The 27,180-nt window shown below is 37.6% G+C and overlaps 2 protein-coding genes across 7 annotated transcripts; both read left to right on the top strand.

The window, feature by feature from the left end:
- Positions 1 to 1,068: 1,068 nt before the first annotated feature.
- Positions 1,069 to 7,384, top strand: LOC112292670 (O-fucosyltransferase 35). Of its 6 annotated transcripts, none has more exons than XM_090256597.1 (10): positions 1,069 to 1,665; positions 1,840 to 1,992; positions 3,276 to 4,226; positions 4,363 to 4,591; positions 4,743 to 4,813; positions 5,045 to 5,133; positions 5,302 to 5,434; positions 5,587 to 5,816; positions 5,934 to 6,410; positions 6,513 to 7,384. In XM_090256597.1, the coding sequence occupies exons 3-10, from the start codon at positions 3,756 to 3,758 to the stop codon at positions 6,766 to 6,768; spliced, it is 1,956 nt and encodes a 651-aa protein (XP_090112723.1). In that variant the 5' UTR covers positions 1,069 to 1,665; positions 1,840 to 1,992; positions 3,276 to 3,755; the 3' UTR covers positions 6,769 to 7,384. The 6 variants fall into 6 exon arrangements, with proteins under 6 accessions (XP_090112723.1, XP_024397170.1, XP_024397163.1 ...); XM_090256596.1 differs by having other exon boundaries at positions 1,084 to 1,665; positions 1,791 to 1,992; XM_024541396.3 differs by having other exon boundaries at positions 1,538 to 1,665; positions 4,360 to 4,591.
- A 3,712-nt stretch (positions 7,385 to 11,096) lies between these two features.
- LOC112292552 (uncharacterized) lies at positions 11,097 to 18,837 on the top strand. Its single transcript, XM_024541146.3, has 15 exons — positions 11,097 to 11,490; positions 12,032 to 12,286; positions 12,512 to 12,871; positions 13,202 to 13,723; positions 14,062 to 14,338; positions 14,477 to 14,810; positions 15,155 to 15,383; positions 15,673 to 15,771; positions 16,207 to 16,473; positions 16,577 to 16,690; positions 17,128 to 17,199; positions 17,419 to 17,577; positions 17,707 to 17,796; positions 17,936 to 18,121; positions 18,354 to 18,837. Exons 1-15 carry the CDS (start codon positions 11,425 to 11,427, stop codon positions 18,426 to 18,428), a joined length of 3,105 nt encoding a protein of 1,034 aa, XP_024396914.1. The 5' UTR covers positions 11,097 to 11,424; the 3' UTR covers positions 18,429 to 18,837.
- Positions 18,838 to 27,180: the final 8,343 nt, after the last annotated feature.

Below are 27,180 nucleotides of genomic sequence, written 5' to 3'. Positions count from 1 at the left end.
CAACAACTGGGTACCCCATGCCAAATGAATTGGACAAACAATCAATGAGGGTTGTGAGTCTTACACCCACTTATTGCACTGTATGTGTATGTGTGTGTGTGTGTAAAAATCCAAACAATTACAGATAATTTCCAGTTAATCACGAACCAAATAGTGATTACGTGTCTTTTGTTACCGAATTCAGTAAGGATACCACTTTTCTTTTGAACACTTGCAGTTAATCAATAAATATTGTTCAATATATTGAGCAGTGAGTTTGTTATTTTAATAAAATGGTTCAGTTTCATTTTTTGGGATCTTCCTATTCCTTGGGTGACAAAAAAGGAAACCCTAATCCACCATCTTTGGAGCACCTCGGTGAATCAGCTCATTGACATAGTGGGTTTAGACCAAATGTCAAAGAAATCAATTGGATCTTAACTATTGGTCCTTTTTTTCAGGGTAATGTTTTGGCAGCTTCCACCAAACCGCAGTGGAGACTGCTCAGCTTTGTTCAGTGTTGGTGGCCCCAGCTCCCAACTCTTCAGAGCCTGCACTCAATGAAAGTTTCAATACCTTGGGATGTTTCACAAGAACAAGAACAAGATACCTTTAAATTATAAAATTTAGGACCTTTGCTCGAGTGTCAACTCCAAAGTGAAGTTTCTGTAATTTTGTTTATTTGATATAATTTTCATTAAAGTATGCATCCCCCCCCCATCTCAGACTCCCTCATGCCGAATCTAAAGAGGAGCCAAAATTAGCTTGAAAAGCAGGATCACCCACGCAACTTTTCGACTACACGGCAGTAACTTTCGTGGAACACACAACATCTGAGACGTGGGTAAATAGCCAAGAATTACCCCGTGGGGGTAAACTGCAATCGAGGAATTTCAAACCTGTGTACAGCGATGACTAAGGGAGGGAGGGAGGCAGCGATGCTGAGTCTTGGGGGGGAGGAGGCTCCGCCCCGCGAACGGAAGCCGGAAAAGAAATGGGAGGAAGTGGCAGCGGTTACCGCAGGAATGGTGGACGCATTAACGAACTATAAATTGCAGCGCGGTCGCTGAGAATAGACCGGGGATGGGAAATCGTGGTGCGATCGGTAAGGGTGGGAGACGAAGGGGGGTAAAAGAGTCAATGGTTGACGAGAGGGTGAGAGTCCGCGGCGAGCGAGCAATGGATCAATCACAGCAAGAGCATGCGGGGGAGGAAGGAGGAGGAGGAAGAAGGGTGGGTGAGTGAGTGAGTGTGTGAGTGAGCAAGTAAGTGGTCTAACGGTGCACGGATTTATCCGCGTCACGGCTGTTCATGCCAAGTGGTGCAAGACTGTGGGCAGTAGCAGCGCAACCACGCAGAAGAAGAACAGTTAGAGTGGAAATCTATCGAGTTTCCGGTCTTGTCAATGTACTGTAGACTTCAGTCTTCTACCACAACTACTCCCCCCGCGGCGCGGTAACAAATACAATCGTGAAGCACTTGGTTTGAGACAGTTGTTGCAGCCGTGGTGCTCAGTTTCCACGCCTTGCTTCGTCGGAAGCGGGGCTGGGCTTCCACTGAAGCCAACGAGTGGAATAGCCGCCATCTCAGGATCCAGCAGTTTCTGCACACAAGCGCCTTGCCCCTGCACTTTGTTGTGCTTTGTTGCTGCTCTTCTTTCTCCCTCCCTCCCTTCCTTCCTTCCAGGTGCGGTCCTCGTCTGCTTGTCATTTATATTTATCTACACATATATGTAATTTTTCTTTCATCCTCCCTCTGTACTCTTCTGCGCAACGTTGACAGTGGCGGTGTGTCATCTTGGGGGGCGTCAGTCATCTTACCTGGCCGCATCGGGTTCCGTTTCTCCCGATGCCTTCTCAGGTTGGGTGTGCTTTGTGGCGAGGATTGGAATTTGCGCTGGGTGTGTGGCTGGAGGCAGATGGGGATTTCGCCCATGGTTTGGCGTTGTCGTTGTTCGTATTGCGTCGTGCCATGAATTTAACAGTCGTCTTTTTTTCGCAGATCATGTCCTGGGTGAGTTTGTTTTTGTTTTATTTTATTTTATTTTATTTTGTGGTTTCTGGTTCATGGGTCTTGTTGTCTTCGGACGCTCGGTGATGGCTGCGCTGTGCGTCGATTGGATTTAGTGAAGAGGGGTGGTACTGAGTGCAGTAATGCGAAAATGGGGATGTAGAGAGAGAGAGAGAGAGAGAGAGATGTGTGGATTGCGAATGTGGAACCCATCCCGAGGTGGTAGTGTAGGTGGTGGAATGCTCGCGAGTTTTGGTGGAATGGCACCTGCATTGCGCTTGGCATTTGGGCGATGTCACGTGAATGAGTTGCGTCCCGCGGGGGCACGCTTTCAATGCGCCTCCTGGGGTCGCGTTTTGCGTGCGATGTTGGGGAACGCCGGAACCGTTGAACAGAGAATAATTGCAATTGGAATGGAAGTGAGCGCTTTGACGTCGGTGGATGTGTGAATTGATCTCAAAATGCGTCTGCCCGCCCTCCTTTAACCTTGCTGTCGATGTATGAGTGCCGCAAGAACCGCCCTTCCGTTGCTTCCCCTTTTTACTATATTTGTCTTAATTGTCTACCTTTTTCAGCGTCCGTTTCACTGAAATGTCGGATCATAGATTGCGGGACCAATCACGGGGCACAACGTGTTCGCCGCTCTCGATCTGCTCTTCACGCGATGAATCCCAACTCACAGTGACGCTTGTTTTTTTTTCCGAGAATCACATATTCTCTTGGAAGTATTGAGCTCTTTAGAAACTGCCAGCTGCTCGTTTCTTCAGAATGCGTCGCCGTTTGTGTCGTTGCGTTGAAATGTCGAACACGAGTTCTGTAGAGAGCGATCGCTGAGCTATGTTGGCCTTTTTGTAGATTACGAACAGGTCTGTAGCCTTTGTCTGGTCTTCCTTTCCGTCCCTCAAGTCTCTTGTGTTGCTTCGTCACGTGGCCCACTGTGAAACTCTGCAGTCATCGCTGGCGTCTTGATTGGCCTCATTCTAGCTTTCGCTCTCTTCTTTGTCAGCTTCGGTATCACTGAATGATGATGTGGTGTTAGCCTTCGAATCCCTGGTTCATCTTTCGCCTCTTTGTAGATCTTATACGTGGAATATTTCCGTGCGGAATAGTTGAATGCTTAGTTTACCTGTAAATTGTCTCTTTCAATCCCATTTCTCTTTCACGACTTGTTTGCTACAGCCCCTCTCCTTCTTTGTTACTCTTTCCTGAGGAGCAGTTGCAATCATTCGCACATAAGTACATATTCTGGGTTTCGACTGACACCCGTTGGACTTTGTGTCTGTCAGATCCTGTGCATTGACTGAGAAACGTTGCATCGAGCCCTCTGAATTGCACCTTACTAGGCCAAGTGTAATTTATGGGGAGATTCACGGACGGCAGGAGCAATTGAAGAAGTTTTTAGACAAGACTCTCTGCAGTGGACTATTGTTTTTGTCATTAGCTGCGGCAGAACTTGAGATAGGTTGTAGAAGATATCACGGTCGCTGCTGTAACTGATGGTGTATCAAGTATTCATTTATGCGATGTGTTTCCGAGCATGAGCAGCAAAGGGGATTTCTTTGGGAGGTAACCGTTGTGTTCATTTCACAACAGAAAGAAAAGGCAAATTGGGTCAACGAGGGATTGAGAAGAGATCGCCGAGATTGATTGTAAGAGAGGGCTAGCTGGCACCCCCGATAGAGGGAATTGAACCGCCTCAGAGAGAATATTATATCAATGTTGAACATTTAAATGCACGAGTTGCAGTCTCTGGGGAATCGAGAGGAATGGCCCCGTGGGGTCAGAACATGAGCTCCGAACCTCGCGATGTAACGCATGTGCTATTAAGCCCTAGGATGGGAGGTGGTACAAAATCTCCCTTGAACCGCAAAATGCCCAACTTTAAGAACAGTGGTGACTTGGAGCCATGCGCTCTCTTTGACACGCTGTTCAAAAACGAAGCTTACTCGGCTGAGGACGCAGGAGAGGGAGGAAATGGCGACTTTCACAAGCTTGCTAGCAGCAAATCTCTACGTGTAGACAATACGTCCAAGTTCTGTGTCGACCTTTTCAAAGCTGTCTTACATTTAGCAGCACTTATTATAGGACTATTTCGGCAGTTGAGCTCGCATAAGAAGAAAGGCACCAAATTCTCTGTCTTCTACATTTTCGCTTCTCTCATTTTCATGTTCTTGCTGGTTAAGATTTCCTCATTGGGATGGCTTGCCTTGCAAACACATTCCGGCTCCTCCTCAAAGGTACCCTTACCCATTTTTATCTTTTGGCTTATGCAATTATAACATCTGAATGCTCTTGCATTTAGTGCTTTGGATTCTGATTTGATTGATCGTACTCTCATTCCTCGAAAGCTGACAGAAATTTTGTGTTCAGCAGGTCCCAGATGATACAAAGTTGATTCTCCAAGCTGTGAAAGTTGAATCCAGTGAGGCCCGAAGTGAGAATACATCGCCAGTATATAGAGACCCTTCGTCTCTATCGTTGGCGTCCCAAGTCCATGTTGGGTCGAGTAAAGATGCGGGAGGTGTTTTGGATAGTCACCTATGGGCCAAGCCCAAAAGTGACTCCTACCATCAGTGCATTGACCGCCCGGAGGGGTATAAACGTAAGTCCATGTAAAGGATTGACACCGTTTCTGAAGTTTTGTATCTTTGGATTGGCTTTTGTTGGGAAGGAGCGTCGTTGATGTTGATGTTGATGTGTTTCATGTTACGTATTGCTCATACCGAGAGTAACGTGCTTGTTGCATCACACAGGGCCAGATAATAAGACAAACGGATATCTGTTGGTCAATGCTAATGGCGGTCTCAATCAAATGCGCGGAGGGGTACGTGGTTTGTGATGACTGATTACTTGTCGTGAAAGAAAGTTGATGCTGACATTATATACGATCATACCATTGTCATTTTACTTTCTAATCTGGTGAAAAGTCCATAGGCGGTATCTTTCTTCATGAAACGGTGCTCTGTAAGTGAGGATATCAACTCTGGATCCAACTGATAACACGTATTCAGCTAATCATGGTGTCAGAATATTTTTGATGATTCTTCTTTTGCAGATATGTGATATGGTGGCGATTGCCCGGCTGATGGATGCGACTCTGGTGGTGCCTGTTCTCGATCACAGCTCCTTTTGGGCTGATCCTAGGTGTGCACCCACTCTAACCTTCCACTGCTATTCGTTTGTCGGGGCTTCAAAAACCAATCCCCCTTGTCTGAGTTCACCATTGCAGCTTCAGACATTCATGTGTTTTTGCCTTCGTGTTTTAAAGGGAAATTAGGTGTGTCAACTAACTGAACATTTCATATGGGGCAGTGAATTTAAAGACATATTTGATGTCAAGCATTTTATCAACTCACTCCAGGAAGACGTTCACATTCTAGAGGCCCTGCCAGCCTCTGTGGCCGACATTGAGCCTATGCTAAAAGCTCCCGTCTCTTGGTCCAAGGTGGGGCGCCTGCAACTCTTGTTGTTCTCCCATTATTCCCAACCATGTGTGAATAATGTACTGTTTTAATCTACTTTTACGGATAATTGGTCGCTGAGCTTAATTGAATTGCAACCAGTCCCACAGTCCAGAGGACCTGACATTTCCTGCAGGCACCATACTACAAGGACGAGATGGTGTCTCTTCTGAAGCGGCACAAAGTGCTGTCCTTCACTCACGCCGACTCGCGGTTGGCAAACAACGACTTGCCTGACGAGACGCAACGACTTCGTTGCCGGTCCAACTACGTTGCCCTCAAGTATGCTGAGCCCATCCACAGATTGGCCCAAACGTTGATCAAGCGATTACAAAATGACGGCCCTTACATTGCTCTCCACCTTCGGTAATCTTTCACTCTATCAACCTTCGCTTTGATGGATGCAACTTGCAGTCCTTGAACCAAATTGGCATGTGCACACAGATCTCGCGTGATGAAGAGATTTGATTCTGTTCTCCGCAGATACGAGAAGGACATGTTGGCATTTACGGGCTGTGCACATGGATTGTCGGCTGAAGAGGGCGAAGAGCTTCGGCAGATGAGGTACTCCGTCCCGCACTGGAAGGAGAAGGACATCGACAGTGAGCTCAAGCGGATGGAGGGGGGTTGCCCGCTAACCCCACACGAGACCGGGCTCCTGCTCAAGGCGCTTGGGTACCCTTCCACCACCAAGATATATATAGTAGCGGGGGAGATTTACGGGAACGGAACGATGGATGCTCTGAAGAAAATATTTCCCAACGTGTATGACCACATGACGCTTGCCACTGAAGCGGAGCTGGCGCCTCTCAAAAACTTCCAGAATCGCTTGGCGGCGTTGGATTACATTCTAGCGCTGGAGAGTGATGTGTTCGTCTACACCTACGATGGGAACATGGCCAAGGCTGTGCAAGGGCATCGTCAGTTTGAGGGCTACCAGAGGACAATTATCCCCAATAGGTCTCTCTTTCTTTCTTTCTTTCTTTCTTTCTTTCTCTCTCTGTGTGTGTACATGGACCCAGATGCTGAATATTTTTGTATCTGGTTTGCGAGGTATTGCAGGGAAAGTCTAGTGAAGCTGGTGGACGAATACGAGAACAAAACCATCTCCTGGGAAACCTTCCAAGAGAGCGTTGCCAATATCCACGCGGACCGAAACGGGGCGCCGCACTACCGGGAACCTGGTGAATCTCCCAAACTGGAAGAGAATTTCTACGCCAACCCTTTCCCTGGTTGCATCTGCCAGCGAGAGAATCACACCAGTGACAACAACAACAACAAGCATGAGTCCAATCGTCGGCTGCTGGGACACTCTTAACACCCACATTCCCTGCCAGCTACTCACCCGCCCACTCAAGCCTCTCACTTGTGTAATTTATAACCAAGTTCGTATGGGCAACGTCCTCTCTGGGCATCAACTTGCTCACGTTGAGATCGAAGAAAGCCAGGTTTTGTAGCAGCAGCTTGATGATCACCAGGTGATCGGTGCTCACCTGCTGTTACTGATTCTTCCTACCCTCACCCAATTATTTTTGTAGCATGTTGAGAGAATAAGAAACGCAACCGTCGATCTCAATTGCTGTTAGGTACATTATAGTATATGTCGCAGCTGTACTCTTGCCCTACAGATATCCTTCACCTGCCGATCATAACCTGGAGATTAACCTGCTTCTTCATTTCTTTTCTTTACTTTTCCACGTAGCAAACTGAGATATTTTTAGTAACCTGTGCACATTCGAAATCCTTTGGGGGATCTAACCCTCTGGTGGAATTTGCGTAGCAGCGTTCAACTGTGAGGGTGGACTGTTCCTCATAACCCAGGAGCCCTGCGCGTGTGTATTATTGGACAAGTCTATGGGCCACCGTTTCCCCTCCTATTCCTCAATTCTCTTGCGTAATCTGTATATGTTAATAAAGAGTCTTGAACACATTGACATTCTTGCCATTGTTGTCATTCCTGTTGCTCACAAACTCCTTTCTCTTCATTGGAAACTATACCCAGTTTGGTTGTTACCCATACTCGGGATTCATTCCATTGCCTCTGTAGTTTGAAGCCATTTCAGAAGCTTAGCTTAGTTGTTTGAGTGATGTGAAGGCAACGGTCACGACAATTTGATGTGATAACAGCGAGGTCGTGGACGCTTTAGTATGATTTCATTGACAATAATTTAATAGTTGAATGTTATCGAAGTACAATGTTCAAAGAAAGTAGTAATTTTCTTCTATAACGCATTAAGTTATGGTGCCACTGTTGATCCTTGAATTATGAATCTTTTGGTGTTGATGATATCAAGGATTCCTTTTGGTAGCTAAGTCTTACAAATAAATTTTCCAATTAAGAAATGAGATAGTGTTTTTGCTATCTTGAAAATATACACACCAGGTGTAAGTTGTATTTTAGATCTTTTAATGTTGGAAGAAACATAAAAGAAGTGTAGAGAAAAAAAGAGTTGGTGAATGTGCTATCTGAAATCTCAAAAGTAGACTACATATGCATTCTTTAAAGAATGTAACAAGTATGTGAATAAAAAATGTAATTGTTTATTTTAAAAGAAAAACACATTATGAAAACTCAGATGTGCATTTTTATATATTTATGTTTTCTTGTGTTTCAAAACATTGTAAATATTAAGAAATGGTTTTGGTAATAATAGTTTTTATACTAAACATTAGCTCATGTTTGGAGCATACAAGATATAATACTTAATATCAATGAACATACTCTTTTAAAAATATGTGTATTTTATTTTCGTTAAATTATTTCAATAAACTATAATAACATGTTTTTTTAATAATATACTTTAATAGCATATTTAATTCGGATGCTGAATAATTATACATTTTATTTCATTTTTATTTTTATTATCATTTTTTGTATATTTAGAATGTCTTAAAAAAATACCTTAATTATTAGTGAGCTTCATATTAAAAATATTCAAAGTTTTGGCAAGGTCAAAATAGCAATATAATAATAATATAGCCAATTTGGTAGGATGTTTAATTTGAAGTAAACAATATTATAGCTTTAGCAATTAGGTTGCAATTTGTATGTGCCTTAATTACATATCATACCAATATATTGATTATACAAAAGGAATCAATTTAATGATTAGGTAATAAGTAATTAAAATTTGCATTTTAATTGGAATTAAAGACAATATATACGTATTGTCATAACACAACAATATCTTTAATATACACTATCTTTAGTATTCTTATTTATATTCAAATATTAGATTATAAATATAATTTTTATCTAATTTTAATGTTTGATATTTTTACAAATAATATTAATACAACATACAATATTCCACACCAAAAAAATACCAACTTACATAACATATTATATAATAAGATGATGAAATTATGGTCTATTTATTTAAATATAAACTATACAAAAAAACTCCTATAATATACCTTCTAATATCATAAAATAACACATATCTAAATATAAGTCAAAATTATAATCTAAAATTTCTACGCCAATTTTTTTTATCTTATTAAAAATTATGCAAAACCATTTGAATTTGGATTGTCATTAATATAAATAATAACATCAATAATGCCATTTGATCTTTTGTCACCAACATACATATTTACATAGTAATAATCTAGATTAGAGGAGTTAGGTAGAAGAAATGAAAATAAGTGAGTTTGATAATAACTTTTAAAAAAGCTTCTTAGAAGCTTTATAGACATGGATTTGACTTTCCAAGTGTTTGTAGGTGATTGGTAAATTGAATATAGCTTCCTATTTAGATAATAAATATAGAGGCAAGAATGAGGCCTACCTCATTTTTATCAATGCTTTTCTTATGTTCTTGTTTTAATATAAGATTTTTTGATTTCGTTATATTTGAAAATAACCATTCTAGTTTTTATCTTATATCTATCTTTAATTTGTCTACTTTCTCTCTATAAATATTATAAGAGAGATTATTTATTTATTTATTTATTTTTAGAGTTTTGTTGTGATTTATATCTTCAACAATTGGACAAGAGAAATAATTTGTTGTACCTTTTTTTTTTTTTTTTTTTTTTTTTTTTTTTTTTTTAAAGATTTCATTTATTTTGAAATAATTTTTATTAAATATTTATATTTTAATTATTAATTCTACAAAGAAAATAAACTAAAAATGTGAAGAAGTTAAAAAATATAAAAATGGTGTTAGATTAAAAACAAAAATAGGAACAAAACAATATTTTTAAGGAGTTGATAAAGCTATACCTTAATGTTATTAAAGCCACCCTCCTTTACCATTTCATCATTGATTCCATCCATCTTCCATCTCCATCTCTTGTTCTTAGTCCCTTGTCCTCATTCCTCAATTCTCCATTCCCTAGTCCTCTATTCTCTAATCCTTTGTTCTTTAGTTTCCATTTACCTAATCCCCATTTCTAGCCCTAACACTAGTATTACATAAACATATAACTTCTAAAATGGTTTATTAGAGATTGGTTGTATATTTTTAGAACATAAAAAGTATAAATAGGAAAGATATATATAAATATAACTCAAAGAGATTAACAATTTATTTTATTTTTTTATTTTACTTTTATAAATGTTAGATATATATTCTATCATAAAAAAATCAAGTTGATGCAAATAATTTCATGAAAATATTACACATATACATGAGATTAAAAATTGTACATATATTTTTTAATATAAAAATCTTACTTACAACAAATGTATAATCAAATCAATGACATGGAACCAAAATGAAATAACATAAATCCATTGCAAGAAATAGAATTATACACACTAATATTAATGCATTGTGTGTGTGTGTATATATATATATATATATATATATATATGTATGATAAATTAGACTTTTATTTAATATTTCAAAAATTTATAGTTATTTTTTTTGAAAATTAAAATTTTAAATTTATAGAGATTAAGAAAGATCATCCTAGACATTTATTTGTTCACAAGGATGTACAATTCATATTAGTTTTATTTAAAATGTAATTAAAATAAAAATAAAATTTACAAGGGATAAAAGCTAAGATCATTTTTAGATCTTTTATTTTTTCTTCTTTTCAAGACAAGTAGAACTTGCAAGATAAAAAAAACTTCACTTAAATTAAAGTAAGAGTTGAAAAGATTTATAATAGATTTTTTTTTGGCTTCTCTACATTTTTACTCGCAAGTTTAAAAAATATGATAAATTATTTTATGAGACTCATAAACAATGATTTTTTAATTCTGAACTTATTTAAAATTTAAATTAGATAAAATAAAAATGATTTAAAAAATAATACAAAAAATTATACAAGTGATCACAATTAAATATTTGTGAATTTCTTCTTCTTCTACATTCTAATGTATGGTAGCTTTTTATTACTATTTTAATGATTTTTGCACCAAATTTTATCTTAATTAGATATAAACAAAGTATAAATGCTGGGAAAGACAAGAGATTAGAAAGCGAGAAAAGAAAAAGGTCCAATAAGTAGAACGTCTGAATAAAGGAAAACCCAGGCAAAGAAACCGCAAGATAAAGATATACATATAAAGATACACGATTATAAAGAAAAAGAAAAAGAAAATAAAGACGTGAGGGTAAAGAAAAGGAGAGTGGTCGAGGAAGTGCCTCTTATCCGATGAAAAGAGGCTGGAATCTAGTGAATCCGCGACGAAGGGAGTGCATTTCTCCGCGCAATTTCCCTTCACCCAGATCGGATCACACCCGCACTGCACTCTAGATGCGTCGCCCATCTTCCATTTCCACTCAGGAATCAGCACACCCAATTTTGTATATTGCACGTTGTATATTGCGCTTGTTGGATTTTGGTGGGTTTGCGAGTTTTGTGGTAGAGATTGCGGGGTTTTGGGTTCCACGTATGCGATGGGCAGTTGCAGGTTGGATTGTCAATAAGGCAAGAATCACAGAGTCCGAAGTGGAATTGGGTTTTCGTGATTGAAGAAGAATAGGTTGTAGTTAATGCATGCGAGGCTTGAGCTATGGCGCAGCCCGCTTGCAGCCTTCAGCATCCTTTGGGTCGCAGACTCGCGCTCCACTGCTCACAGGTGGGTGTTCTGTTGTCCAGCAGGATGCTCTTCTTCTTCTTCTTCTTCCTCTGAGTTCCTCTGTCGCTGATTTTTTTATATGAAAGGTTCTGGAGATTGTTAGAGGTTTAAAGTTCATGAATCATGAATCTGCATTGCTTGAATTTTGTCAAGAGGAGTCAGTTGGTGGGATTGGGATGGCTGCAACAGTCTGTTTCAATTTGATTAGACCTCTGCTCATCAAGTTTTCGTTACTGATCCTCGTGCTGGACTTCACCTAAATGGATCCCTATCTGGACACCGTAATTCAATACTTCCTTTCAAGTTGTTCTGATATTCCGTACTTTGTGAGGGAGCAACCGCGAAGCAATTGGAGATAGTGCAAATTGGCACTATGCCTCTTGTTGGGATTGCTAGGAGTCTGCAATTGATGCATTCGCAGTATTACTTGCAATTTCGTTTGAGCCTCTTTGTCAGGAATTACGTGGGAGTGAATGCTTGTGTGGATTCCCCTCCCACATACTTTTAACGTGCATTAAATTTCATTGTCTGCATTGTCTAGGTGGATGCTGGAAAGGCGTTGAGGTTTGACAGTAGAGTCGGAGACAGAACTTCAGGGCTCGTGGCATTGCGAAGACGATGTCGTTGGGGGCCTCAGCGGAGTCGCTTTCTGAGGGTGATGGCCATGGGTAGAAAGAAGGAGGTAGGTAAAGGTGGTGAGAATGAAAGACTGGAACTGAAATTGGAAACAACAGATTTGATGGAGCTTGAGTTCGGCAAACTGCTCGGGGAACCTCGCCAAGCCACTTTGGCTAAGGTCTTTTTCTCATCTCAGGAACTCTGCATATGATGTTTTGGATATTTGTGCATGACTCTATTGTCCAGTATGTCTGTAAAATTTCGTGTCATGAATAGGAATCTTCTGAACAGAGTTTGCGAATGTGCTGCCTTATCGTTGATACCGGATATTGACATGAAGATTCTAGTAGATCAGGATTTGGAACGTTGGAAGTGATGACAAGCCTTGTAGCTCTGACTGTAGGTCGTTGGACGAAAATTAAACCCAGATGTATCCTACGTTGAAATCGAGAGGAAATCCTTGAAGAAAATCCAGAGCTCTCCACCAGAGATTTCTGAAGCTGAATTCAGTCGATTGTTAGACCAGGAAGGCAGGGTACCACTTAGGAGTGTTAGGAAGCCGGTTGTTGAGAGTACCGAGGATCTCCCAGGCCTGGTAAAGCCACCCTCGCGGCCAGGACGACCCAGCTTTTCCGAAGCCGAATTCAGCCGCTTATTGAACCAGGAAGGCAGGCCAAGTGTCCGGGGTCGGGCTTCAGAGACCAGTGAAGATCTTGTAGGCCTTGCCAAGCCGCCCTCCCGGCCGGGGCAACCGCTGCCTCAGGTTCGTCTCCTCTTTAACACAGTTTTGGTTTCCCGTATTAATATAAATGTATGAATGTATCAACGTGTTGATGAAGGCATTGTAGAATCGAACCATCGGATCACTCGACATTTTGTACATAGAATATGTTATTCACAAAATCGATTATGATATCTGACAACATTTAAGTCATTGCGCTTTTAGTTATGTTGATCATGCACTCGTATAGTTCTGCCTAAGCATAAATATCATGAACATCCTCAATGTCCAGTTTTATTTTTAAAAAGATTATTTTTATCACTTTTATACCTTTTTTGAGATCATAATAGCCGCATGTGACGCTTGGCTCAGGTTTCACGAAGAGCATCCTCTGATAACGCTGCCAAGTCAAGCTCGGCAGCCCAGAGAAAGAAAGCGGTACCTCTAGTAACTTTTGGACCTGGTGGATTTGCAGCTCAAACAAAGAAGCCACGAGCTGAGGAAGATGACTACAGGAGCCTTGTGCAAAAACCGGCAATACCTTCTCCAGATTCAATCACGCCTTCTTGGCCTAAGAATGACAGTGTTCCGCCTATGTTGCTAGGTAAATCGACGAAGGATGTAATAGATGCTGATTACATGAATCTTGTCCAAAAGCCGGCAATGCGGCCGGTGGTGCCTGAATCTTCAGGTGCTGTAGCTAGTGATGTGGAATCCAGTACCAAAGAAGTTTCGAAGGCGCCCCCTCTAATGAACAAACCATTACTAGCAAAACCTAGTACAAAAGTGTCGGTCAGCACAGGACCTCTTGTCGTGGATATTATCTCCTCAGATGTTTCTGAAGAACGGTTCAACAAGCTTCTAGAGATGGCGGGTTCAACTGAAGAAGATGAGGTGACATCTTTCTTATCAACCTGTCACAATTTCTGCTGAGCGGCAAGGGAATTTGCGATTTATGTTTTAAAATTTCTTCGGGTTTTAGTCGTTGTGGTCTTATCTCAGTCAATTTATTTTATGATGTCATGCCCTTCAAGTGCCTGCGTCTCAACCTCCCGGAAACTGGATCTTCTTTTACTGAGGTCTTAATGGACTATTCGTCTTGATTGCTCCTTGTTCGATCTTACCGGAAAAATCATGTGAGGAACTCGGCTATGTTTTTGCTTAGCTGTGTTGGGGAGGATCTTGCTATGCTAAAGCTAATATTAAATCACGTTTGTATTGGGGATGAGCAGGGTGTGCCTTCTGAGACCCCGACTTCATCAGCCTCTACGGTCGTGGAAAAACCTACTAAAAGAAAAGAGTTACCCAAACTCGGTTCAAAGCCTGTGCTGGCAGCTAAACCGCCTCCTAGAATTGATGAAATTAGAGATGCTGCACGCGGAGCTGACTTACCAAGCGTTTCACCAATGTCATCCGATGATGTTCCGAGCACATCACTTGACTCTGCAGCTGCAGACTTGGAGATAACTAGGTCGGAGGAGAACGCAGAGCCAGTAGTATCTCCTTCCGGTATGTTCATCTTGCTTATGAGACATGTTCTTAGGAAGTGTTAAGTTCTGTAGATTTCGGTTTTCCTTTTTGAAGTAAACTACAATCCTGACTGGGGTCTATTGATGCTTTCTAATCTTGATTCCTAAATGTCCACAGATGCTGTGTCAGACGTTGAATTGAAATCAGCCGAGGAAAAATCAACAGTTGTCGCTAAGTCTGATAATGCAGACTCTGATGGGAAGGAGTCAATTTCTAAGCTTGTGAAGAAAGCAAGTCCTGTTGCTCCTGTCCGACCGCCGAAACGGATTGTCAAGACTACCTCCGATTTTGTTAAAGAGAAAATTGGTGATGCTGAAGATAATAGGCTGGGTAAGTTGTCAGGTGAAGTTAAGGCTGCTGCTAAGCAAAGTGAAGCTGCTCTTCCAGATTCTGGTTCACGAGGGCCCTCTGTGATGGAGGTTGACCAGTTGGACCAACGGAAAAGAGCTGAGTAAGTTAACTATTTTCTTATTACCACTTGCGAATATGTGGCAACCGATAAATTTCAAACAGTTTCACTTAACATTCTATTTCTCTCACACCCTTACGTTTGCAAGCAGCTATTGTGGTCTGATTCAGCAGTCTGACATTTTGGTGCAGTTTGTTGTGCATTGCAAGTCATAGAACTCATGAAGGATGTATATTGTAAGCATGATTTAGATGTTTCATTTGAGTTGGCTGTTCTAATTCGATGAGATTTTTGTTGTTGTATATCACTCTTTCGATGAGGATCCTCTTTCTTGATGTCAAACGACTTCTAAGTGGTTAATAATTCTGTGACTATTGTTCTTGTAGAATGCGACAGCGGCCTCTCTTACGTCCTGCTCCACCGCCTGTTCCACCCTCAATTGTTAACATCTCACCAGATTCTACTGAAAGTAGCACACAGAAACGTATTCTCTCCCGCCCAGCGATACCGAATCCAAAGCCTCCTCAACCTTATGGTGCATCTTCTCAGGACTTAGCAGCGGAATCTTTTCAACAATCTGGCACAAGCCTCCCTGATAAAAGAATACCATCTAAGGTAATATGTGTGAAAGCTTCACAAAGTAGATATCAACGATTTCTCAGATAATTAAAGCTCAAATTGTTGTGGAAAAGTGTGACTGTATTTAAAACACTTAGGAGATCAATAGTGTTTACGGCTACGTAAATCCCCACATTCTTGCAGAGTGTCCAGCATTTGCTACTTCTGGCTACTGTAACTTATTGGGCACACTGGCGTTGTGTTTAGTTTAATTCTATCGTATGTGCTATACAATTTGAAATAGTGTTGAAGCTCATCAGTTTAGCCAACGTTGTTGAATTAACAGGAAGAGGAGGATAAAGATTGGGCTCGCGCAGAAGCGTTACGGGAGTCCAGGGCAGTGGAGGAAGTCGTGTTCACGAAGGCCCTTCCAAATGGCATGCTGGTATAATACCACCTCAAGTTTCTATTTTCATGCGTAAAGAACATTCGCTATAATGAATTTAGTCTCACTTGCATTTCAATGATGAAATAATTGCATTTCAACTACTTCATGCTACAACCACAACGTAGTGAACATGGAAGACTACCTTTTCTGAATTTGTTTATCAGGAACAAATATCTGCATTAAACTGTTGGGTTACCTGAACCCATTTTATGGCCATATTCTCCAGTACAATAAGCTGATTCCTCACATCAACCATGGTGTGCCCATCACTATCATGACTTGGTAAAGGACGAGGTTAAACGAATTTATCTGTTTTTCTTGTGCTTTCAATTTGTGCTGTGTTTCTTTTTACTCCACTAAGCCACTACAGTTTAAAACGGGTTTGGAGACTAGTCTATGCGGACGTCTCTTATTTATGGTTGTGCTGCACAGGTAAATTTTGGATCTCTTGCAGGTTTTGTGGTTGCTTATGAGCTATCCAGTCGAAGAAGGCCACCTTCATTTGCAACTTGGGCACAGGATAACGGTCATGCAATGAGTAGGAAATTGAATTCATCGGCTGCATCTGAGAATCATCCGAAAAATGACTCTGAAGACTCCATGGAAACAAGAACAAATGGTGACGATGTGGAGCACAAGAATTTGCTGAAGCAATATGAGGAGGCGCGAGCTAACCTTCTGGCAGCCCTTGTTGGAGAGGTCGTTGTCTTTAATATGCTAATATTAGTCATATTGGGGTTGCCACCTTCCTGAAGGCCTCGAAATGCTGTCTTTCTGAAACTCACTCAAATTGTATGTGCAGACTGCAAAGGTAGTGGTTGTCGCAGTCGATCGTGAACGTAAGCAGTTGCGGTTCTCAGAAAAAGAGGCAGAAGGTGAAGGTCGGGAGCTTGCCCAAAAGAAGGCGCAGCTCATGGTCAGTTCTCACCGTGCACCTTCTGTGTGTTTTGAAACATGCTTTTCAATTAATGTGACCATAATACATAAGAGTTGTTTCTCATGTGAAAGTGCTTATGTATAAGAATCGAGCAGTAGCTGATTGTTTTTGCTAACAAGTAAGCCTTGGTCGTGTTGTTACGAAATTCCTACACTTATAAGGATTGCTTTCATTTTCATCTACGTGGATAGTGTCCAACACGTGAAGCCGCCTGTGTGATTGTAGTCAAGTCTAGTAAATCTGTGTTATGTTAAAATTGAAAAACATTTTTGAGCTTAATTTTCGCGTTGCAAATCTATCCTTCTTGTGTATCGCTTGGGTATCGTTCCCTTGCGTTTCGGGTCTCATAGACGTGAGGACTTCGAAGAACAGCCCTGAGATGAGATCCTTGCTGACAGTTGGCTCTGTCCTTGCAGACAAGTTTGAATGTTGGAGATGTTGTGAAGTGCACTGTGAAGAAAGTCACTAATTTTGGGGCATTTGTCGAGGTGAATAAACATCTCTCTGTTCTACTCCGCATCATCATTCGACCTGAAGCATCGGGCCACCAATATATTTGGTCAATGTCTGGGAAGCATTGGAAGGACCCGCTCATGTGGATTTGTTGGAAATTGTGTTCTAGTAGCGAAAAATACTTCTACCGTATAAGTTTGAGAAAAGCCCATCTTTGATTCATTCTAAGTTTGCACTGTTTGTATCATAAATAGTTACAAGGGGTTCCAGCACTCATTCATATCTCAGAGCTGTCCTGGAATCGAGTCACGGATCCGTCGACAATATTAAATCATGGGGATGAGGTAGAGGTCAAGGTTTGCAGGCTTGACCGGTACCTTCAGCGGATCAACCTTTCTCTGAAGCAAATGCAGGTAAGGCTGCTGCTTCTTAGTCCTGACATTGATCAAATCCAAGTTTCATATCTTAGGAGTGTACCTTCCTCCTTCGACTAATTTCTATTTTGAGGACTGATCAAAGTATGACTTGTATATGCGTGGCAGCCGGATCCGTTGCGTGAGACACTTGAGTCTCTTGTATCCAGTGACTTACGAGAGACCGCAACTACTGCTCGGGCTTCAAATGAGGATGAGGCACGTGCAACTCTACAATATTTCTAGTTTGTTTTTCTTGCGTTTTCAGATTGATGCTTTCTATGCTGGTCAAACTGTGTGATATAGTAGTTTTTACATGTTTTCCGCTTGATGGCTGATTGATTTTTGCGGGTTGTAGACAACTGGAATGCCAGAGCTCGTCGGAGTGACGAAAAGGCTAAAAGAGTACAAGGGCATTGACAGTGTCCAACTAGGACGTCGAATTCAAGGAACTGCGCTGGCTCCTACATTCCAAGTATATTTGTCTGTTCAGCTTGATGATGGTTTCAAACTTCTTGCCAGATCTGGGAACCAGGTTCAAGAGGTCAGTGACCTTTGCTTTCATCTCAAAAGATTCCTTTAAGATTCTTTTACAAGCATTGTTAAAGGGGTGACAGCGAAATAGGCAGTGTGATGGCTTATTCACTGCGTGGCAGGGAATATACGGTATGAAGAATGTGTAAGTAATGTGTTGATCGCTCTTTGTCCACACACCGCTGTTCTTAACAATCCATTCTGGTAAGGTACTCAGGTTATTGGTTCTTTGTTAATATCAGGTGTTGGTGCAAACGTCACTTAGCCGAGAAAGCATGAAGAACGCAATCCGGGCTTGCACTTTCACTGATGACTAATCGAACTTCGCTACATCTGCCCGAGTTTTGTCATATCACAACTTCCGCAATTTGTTGGTTCTTCCAGCACTGTAGTTGAGGATTCCTGAATTCATTTACAACCCTTTGGGATGATTACCATTTGGAGCCCGTCGGTGTAGGTTGCAAGAAAAGTGTGTGAAGTTCAAGCTGAACATTCTCACACTCTCGGCTTCTTAAATTTACCGTAGCTGAAACAACATTGTTCGAATGTAGAGTAGTCCGCCAGATTAGATAGGACGATGCGGGTGAATTTCAAGTTTTCTTGTACTACATAGCAAAATGACACAACTTGCCACCACCAAAATTTTCGCGCTCAAGTTTATGCATGCGTTTTTTCTGTGCAATGCTCAGTCGAGCAAGTACACAGATACACATCTTTTCAATTTTCCATTGCTTTGTGATCCTTACATATTTTCACTCAGTCGATAATTTCTTTTGTTGATGACAGTAGGGGTCAGATTTCCTGTTCAAACAACTCACAATACTTTTTTTCGTGAATGTGTCACATGTCTCATAATTGAATTATGTTTTTTCTGTTGGTTTCTATATTAATGCTCTCCAAAACTACTTGTACATCCATTTGAATAGAGGTGGCAGAGTGGAAGGACAGGAAAGAGACTGGCTTCTAAAAATTCTACAAAACAGGAAAAAGCCCCATGTTTGGTGTATATGTATAATGATTAATGCTTAGATTATAAATAAGCAAGCACAAAACAAAACAACTTATATACTACTAACACTCTTTTTAGGTGGATGTGAGAGTAGCACACTCTCAAATTATTTAATACTATTCTATGTTAGTTTTCTATACTTTTGTATATAAATATATTGCTTTGTGGTTCTCAAGTTTCAACTTATAGTCATATTGAATCTAAAACCAATTATATTTATTGATATTCACATTTTATCTCCCCTTTTAAAGAGGGTTAACCACTTACAAGATAATACACTCATGTGTTGCTCAAGAAGAATAAAAGTAAGCAAAAAAGAAATGTATATACGATAGAAAAGAATTAGAGTGGTTATTGCCAAATACAAAAGAATAAAAGAGATTTGAATCAAGACTAGAATATGACAAAGGTACTTATAAGACCAAGGATGGTTTCAATCTTATCTCTATATGCATTAGTTATCAAGAGGATTTTGTAGAAACTTCTTAAGATCTACAAGACTTGTGGCTTAAGAGTGAGATTGTAGATTGCTTGTAATATGACTTTGTAAATGTCATATTACAAGCAATCTACTTTGTAATATGGCACTACTTATACTATATGTCCTCTAGTATCCTTTCATATTAGATAGAAAAATAAAAGATTGCCATAGAAAAGCTATTATTTTCAAGTTTGTAGAGTCTAAACCAATTATTGAATTTAGAAGATGTGATGCTTGTTTGTATCAGTTAAAGCCAATTTTTGAGAAGCTCTACAAACAAAAAAACCCAAAAGTTTGTATGTTGAGAATTTATTTTGTAGGCTTAGTTTATCTTTTTTGGTGCAAAAGATTCATGGTTATTATTATTATTATTATTATTATTCAATAGACAAAATTCTTTTGTCATGTTATTTTGCAAGTCTTTTTTATTTATTTATTTTTGATCAATTACAAGCCTAGATTTCTCATAGTAGCAAACTAAATTTTCATATGGTATCAAGGTATGACAATATTAGAAAGACTCTAATCACATTAATAAAAAAATTACAAAAATAAAATAAAATAAATTTATTTCTGATTTTTTAAAATCCAATCTTTACTTTATAAGCTTTTTGTCTATTCCTACTATTATAAATTAGTAATAAACTATATTCTATTTTTACATTATTATTATACGAATTAATGATTTTAATACTATGTAAATGAGGCTCTTAAAAAAATTAATTTATTTACATTTAAACTTAAGTTCAAAGGTTAATCTTGTATTAAAATTTTATTCCAAAAATTATTATATTTTTTTTATTAATTTTTTAATAAAACTAACATACAAATTATCAAAACTTGATCTTTATTGATAAAGAATAGATAATCATATATATATATATCAAAGTATTTTTAATATATGGTAGGTTATTTTTTTTTAAATATATTTTTTTTGCAATATTATTCGTTTTTTTTTTTGCAAAACAATCATAAATTAATAAAATAAAAAAATATTAAAAATAAAGAATATCCTAGCACATATAAGAAAAAATTTAAAAAGATTATAATTGCTTCATTTATAATTTTTTTATTACTTTAATTAAAATTAAATTAGATAATTCAAAAGAAAAAAATAAGATTATTTTTCAAATATTTCATTTTATTTTTTATAACTCACACAAATACAATTGCATCAATTACAAAATCAAAATTTATTCTTTGTGAAAATTTAAATGATATTCAATTAAATTTTAATGCTTCATCAAATAAATAAATATACATATATATATATATATATATATATATATATATATATATACATATTTTAAATTCTAATCTCTTGATTGTCAAATCTAAGACATTTTGTTTCCTTTGAAATTATTTTTAATTTTTTTAGTTGTATCAATTTATATAAATTCTGATCTTTACAAAAAAAATTATATTCTTAGATGTTATTGTCAATGTATATTTGTTTCTAATCAAATCTTTGTTCTTAATGCTTATTAAAGAGTCAATTATTACATGCAATTTTTTAAGTAATAATTATTCTAACAATTCTTAGCATTATTAGTTATAAATGTTTAATATTATCTTTTAAGCTATGATAAGATTTATTGATTTGAAATCTATTATTTTAATTCATATTAAAATTAATTTATTAAAATTTTATAATATAAATGATAATTGAATGTGTTCCTTGTTGAAGAGATTAAAGTTTTGTTATTGCTACTATTTTTCAATTACCTTTTCTAAATAAAATGGTGAATACTTCTATAAATAATTTTAATATAAAATTTAAAAATTCTTTTTAATTTAAGACATAAATCAATAAAGGCATTTCTAAATAGAAGTGTGCTTCTAAATTTTACTTAAGTGATACCATCAATGTATTGAAAAGAATATAAGCATAAAAATATTTTCATCTATTATAAAAATCTTTTAAATTTTAGTGTTCTACAAAACTTTTCTAACATATTAATCTTTAACTTCTTTATAATTATAGTATTTTTAAATCTTTTTTAATTATAGAAATCTATTTCAATTCTATCTTAAGTCAAAGATCTCTTTCACTTCAAACTCTTAATTATTGTCTATTTCTATGGAAGGAAGTAACAATGGTTTTATTTTTTATTTTTTATATTTTATATATCCATTGTCTTGTATAGGTTAAGAAAAGATACATAGAACAAGAGATAGATCTTCATAAGTTCCAATAAGTATAGTCAATATGAAACTAAATTGATTTATTTGGAAATAAAAAAAGGTCCCAATCTATAATAATCTCACTTATTATAGAAGCAAATAGTCTTGATATTATAATAGAATAACCATATCTTATCACCAATGCAAAATTGAGGTTGTTCTTTCAAATAGACATTTATATTGATCTTTTGTTATTCCTAAACTTCTTTTAATTGTGCCTTCATTATTATATATAGATATAATATTTGGTTTTTTAAAATATTTTTTTATACAATTATAAACTTTTGAAAAGTTAAAAGTATTAAATTATAGATGATAACCATAGTTAGCATAAAAAGGTGAGTTTTTAATAGAAGAATGTATCATATTATTAATAACAAAACTTACTAATGATAAAAAAATTATCTAATTATCTTGATGATAGTTGATGGTATATTATTAATATTACTCCAATACTTGATTTATTTGATTTGTTTGTTCATTAGTTTGAAAATAAAATGCCAAAGATAGTTTTATATCTACCTTCAATATCATGAAAAGAATTCTCCAAAACCTATTGACAAATTAAGTCTTTTTATCTTGTATAATATGTCATGATATTCTATGATAGCAAAAGATGTTATCAAGAAAAAAATCTACTTGTTTCTTTATGTGTGATAGTTTTTATACATCATAAAACTTATGTTATATTAGTAAAAAAAATCTATTATTACAAATATAAAATCAGAAGAGCTTGAAATTAAAAGATCTATGATAAAATCTATAGAAAAGAAAAACCATGGTTGTTTTGATATAAGTAATGGTTGAAAAAGTCTAAAATACTAATGATAAGGAATTATGTTGAAGATAAATTGTACCTCTTTTTTTAGGAGTAAGATAAGAATGTCTCAATAAGGCATCTAATAAACCTTATTATTTTTTTAATTGATAAGGAATATTAAATACAAATTTTGACAAAGACATGCTTTAATAGATTTAGTGACAATTCAAAATACATGCCAACATAAAATATTTAAGGTACTCGTGATCTATATAATCAAACATTAGACTAGAAGCACCTTCTAGATAATGACGATTTTCTTGAATTAAATCCACAATTAAAAGAAGTTCTTTTTTGTGAATTTTAGAATTAATTTTGGGTATTAAAAAAAATTGGTTAAAAAAATATAGAATGAATTTTTTCATATACTCCTATTTAAAACAATATAACATCCAAGAAAAAGTTTAATGTGTTATTTTTATAAAATATGGCTTAAAGAAGTCAATTCAATACAAAATTGGAACTCGAATAAAAGTTAATTTCAAAGCTTTAAATGCTATTTTGATTCTTTGTTCCACTCAAGTTTGTCTTTATAAGTCAAACATGTAAATAGAGCTAAAATTTGAGAAATATTTTGATAAAAATTTAATAAAAATTTAAAAAATTTAAAAAATATTAAATATTTATTATTATGTTTTAAAATTTTAAATTTATGATAATTTGAAATTTCTTAGGATCCATCATAAAGCCATCATTTAAAATAATATATTATAAAAAATTAACATGAATTGTATGAAATATTCACTTCTTTATTTTGGGATATAATTTTATATTTTAAATTTTTTTTAATATGCAATGAACATATTGTTCATATTCTTTTGTGTTTTTAAAATATATCAAAATATTTTTCAAATAACAAAAAAACAAAATCATCTAAAAACTCTTAAAAAACATGATTTATTAGATGTTGAACAACATCTACATGATTGCTTATTAATTGAATCAAACCAAGATCTATATCATAATAAAAGTGAATTTTAGCCTTCTTAAATCTCAAAAATCAATTTTAGCTATCCTTATCTTAGTTTATTATGGTAATTATCTTTTCAAAAATCTAAAAACTATAAAGTATGTACAACAAATATATTCTACAAACTTACAAAAGTCAATGCAAATCCAATCTATAAAATCTAATAGATCTTTGAAGAATTTAACCTTCAGGTTGTGTGCATTGTATGTCCTATACACCCATGTACTTTAAAGGTATAGAAATCCCACCTACATTACTGATTGACTGATTTATTTCTTTTTCAAGTTGCAGCAAGTGCTCGTTGAAAAGGTGATATTTACAACTTGTAAATTAGAATTATTCAATTCCTACTAGCACCCATTTTACACTTGAAAAACTTTCAAAAAGTAATTCTCCTAGATGCAGTTAAAGAAACAAGCCTAATATTATTTTCAAGGAAATTAATCAACGTACCGGTAGCATGTTAACTAGTAAATAAATAAACTAATAATACATGACTAGAAACTAATAAATTCTTCATACAAATAATCTAAATGTACCGGTAACATGTTTTCACCACTCAATTCATATGTTCAATACATTCTACAAACCCGCACATGATTCCGCAGTGATACTTTTGCCCTTCAAAAACGTATCAAAAACTTACATTCCACAAAATTTAATCATTTATAACTTTTTCTAACTTTTGGTGCCTCAAGCTTCCAAATATTTCTTCTGTGCCCTCAATTCCCTTTGCCTTCGACTGCAACACACGGAGCACCAAACGAGCAGAAACGCAATCAACGGCCACAGCAGGAGCGTGACAACAATGACCGCAAGCCCCCACAGCCCTCCGACCTTGGCCAGCGTCGTATAGGTGCGGTGGAAAGTAGTGCTCTTTCTTGTCACGTCGCAATACGTGGGCCGGCACGCGTTAAGTACTGGTTCAAATTCACATCGACCCCCGGAAACGACTGCCCCTCGTACAGCACTGCGGCGACCAATTTTATGCGCTCCCAGAACCGAGTCCGGCTTGTGATGGTGGCGTTCATGAAGAACGTGAAGTCTGAGGTAGACGAGTTGGCGCCGAACATGTCCAGAGCGTACAGCCAGTGCTCTGCCATTCCCTGCAAGTACAGCTTCCTGTACTGTGTTTCATTGGCATCGCGAGATCTGTCTATGACGCTCAGCAGCGTGTACTGGCCCTGGTGATGAGCTGCAAGATGAAGGGTGGATTCTTTCAGATCCATTATCAGTTCGGATATCAATGTGCTCTTCTCGACTGATATCTATGTGATACTAGTCTAATGCTCTGTAATACCCGATTGATATCGAGGCACTGATGTGGTGAAATGCACAAGAACATGAAGTAATTATGTGAAGGATTGCTTGTGGTAGTTATATTGGCGATTTTCACATTGCTAATGGTGCTATCGTTTTGACCAGTTTGTACCTTTTTTCTGTATTCATGTAAAAAATCTAATATGCCCTGCTGCAATACACGAACAGTATCAAAAAAATTGAAGTGTTTGGATTACACTTAGAATTTGCATCTACAGAGTTTTGCACAAAAATGCCAGGTTCCTAAAACTGACTAGCATTCGTGGTGGAACCTGAAATTTGTTCATTGATTTGAATGCTTGATACAGAGATGAGCTTACCTCGAAGACAGCGAACGGTGTTGGAGTGCAAGAACTTCTGGCTTTGCAAGCTGGGCGATCCAAAGTACGAAGCGCGCGGGTCATTCCAATTGGTCAAACCAATTTCGCTATTGTGATCGACCTGTGGCTCTGTTGAGAGAAGCCCTCCAACCATGGCCTTGCAATCCACCGTTTTGTCTCCGAATTACAAACAATCATGAGGCCACAACCAGACGTTATAACAAAACTTCTCATAAGTCAGAGACTCGGCGTCTCTGGACAGTCGGTACATGGTGTTCACTTTCGACGGATCCTACCTGTTATAAACCTCGGATGAGTTCTTCAGATAGTAGTTATCGCTACCAAGCGGCACTACGTCATACCCGGAATGCGTCAGTGAAAATTTCGCGGAGTCGTTGGAAGAAGTGTAATCCAGGATTGGAGGCCTATCTGGCACCGTTAAGTTGATGTAGAAATGGACGAAGTTGGTCCAGCTGATGGTGCTCGTGTAGGGGCAATCCAGCGTCTCTTGCTCGGCACTACCATGATTGGGGACTACGGTCGTATTTGCAGCATCGATATCAGTTCCGTAGCTTGCTGAACTGCCGTACAGGCGGTCGGTTGCGTAGGTGTTGTCCTTGCCATGCAGATACACTCTCTTCACTTCCACGTAGAGACTGTAGAATGTGTACGCAAATGCGCCGAGGAGACAGAGCAGACACACAAGGCGCGTGACGCCGCGCCACACTCCTGGCTGCTCTTGAAGTTCCCGACTGTAGCAATATTGAAACACACAATAATATATTGACGTTAAAGTTGGAACCACGTCAATGTTCAAACACGAAAGAAACAGCCTTACGAATGGCAGACGTGATGAATCTAACATCTCATACTAGATCTATACAAAAATTAATGCTTATTTTGAATTTGCATCTAGAAAGTTTCGCACAAAACTGCCTGTGGTGTAACTGAACATTGCCATGTTAATCAATGTCGGAACACTATGCTCATCTAGAGGAGTTCAGAACTTACTCTTCTTTGAAATCTACAAAGAAGTTTCCAATCTTCTGGTTCACCCATTTCCAAGCATCCGGGATCGTGGACGTCATGGTTCAAGCTCCACCAGCAAGGTACTCACCTTTCAAGTGTCTAAAACATGAGGCCTTATAACTCTCGCACCTGAAAGACTGTTTGAATACGCAGAACTCGCAGCTCAAATACACGCAGAGACAACCTCTCATTCCAAATGACATGCTGTAGAGCATCGTTCACTAACTCTAGCACCTACTGGATACCATTTGTACCTAAGTCTAAAACGCAATTGAGGGGAAGCAAACTAGAAAAGGGAGAAGAAAGACAAGGGTCCAACTAGAGATAATAAATTCTAGACTCCATCAAATCAGTTATTCTTCCTGTGCTTAATTTTAGATAAAAATGATCTACAGTAGAAATAGAATCATGAAAACAATGCCTTCGGCCCGAGATTTGCCACCATTACAAAGGAGAAGGTTCATCAAGCAACTGAATGTTCTGTAAATTAGAGCAACGTCACTGTGGATTTTTTATGATTAACTTAGAATCTATCACCCTTTTCATGGCCTTTATAGCTTGGTACTTAGTTGTCAGATCCATACAATTTGTATTGAGAGCCGAGCCTCTTTTTTTTACTTGTGAAGATGAGAATTATAAGTCAAGCAGTAACATTTTTTTGTTGTAAATGTGGATGAAGAAGTTAAATCGTGGTTGACTGTGTGGTGAAATGGTTGAAAATGTTATTTGTCCGATGAAAGAAGAATTTATTTTCCAACGATCTTATTCATTCAATATGCAAATATTATTTAGGACACCTGTATTGTGCAACAGATGCCTTTCGCCATTTTTAGTGTCTGTGCTTTGTCTGTAATATGTAAATGACGGTTTCACTCCAGGCATGGTGGATGGCCCAGTGGTGGTATGACAAAAGTTCATTTATTTATTAACACAAAA

Source organism: Physcomitrium patens, chromosome 15, assembly GCF_059467195.1.
Source record: "Physcomitrium patens ecotype Gransden chromosome 15, ASM5946719v1, whole genome shotgun sequence".
Lineage (NCBI taxonomy): Eukaryota > Viridiplantae > Streptophyta > Bryopsida > Funariales > Funariaceae > Physcomitrium > Physcomitrium patens.
The sequence above is the reverse complement of the archived record's forward strand: the minus strand, read 5'-3'. Positions and strand labels throughout refer to the sequence as shown.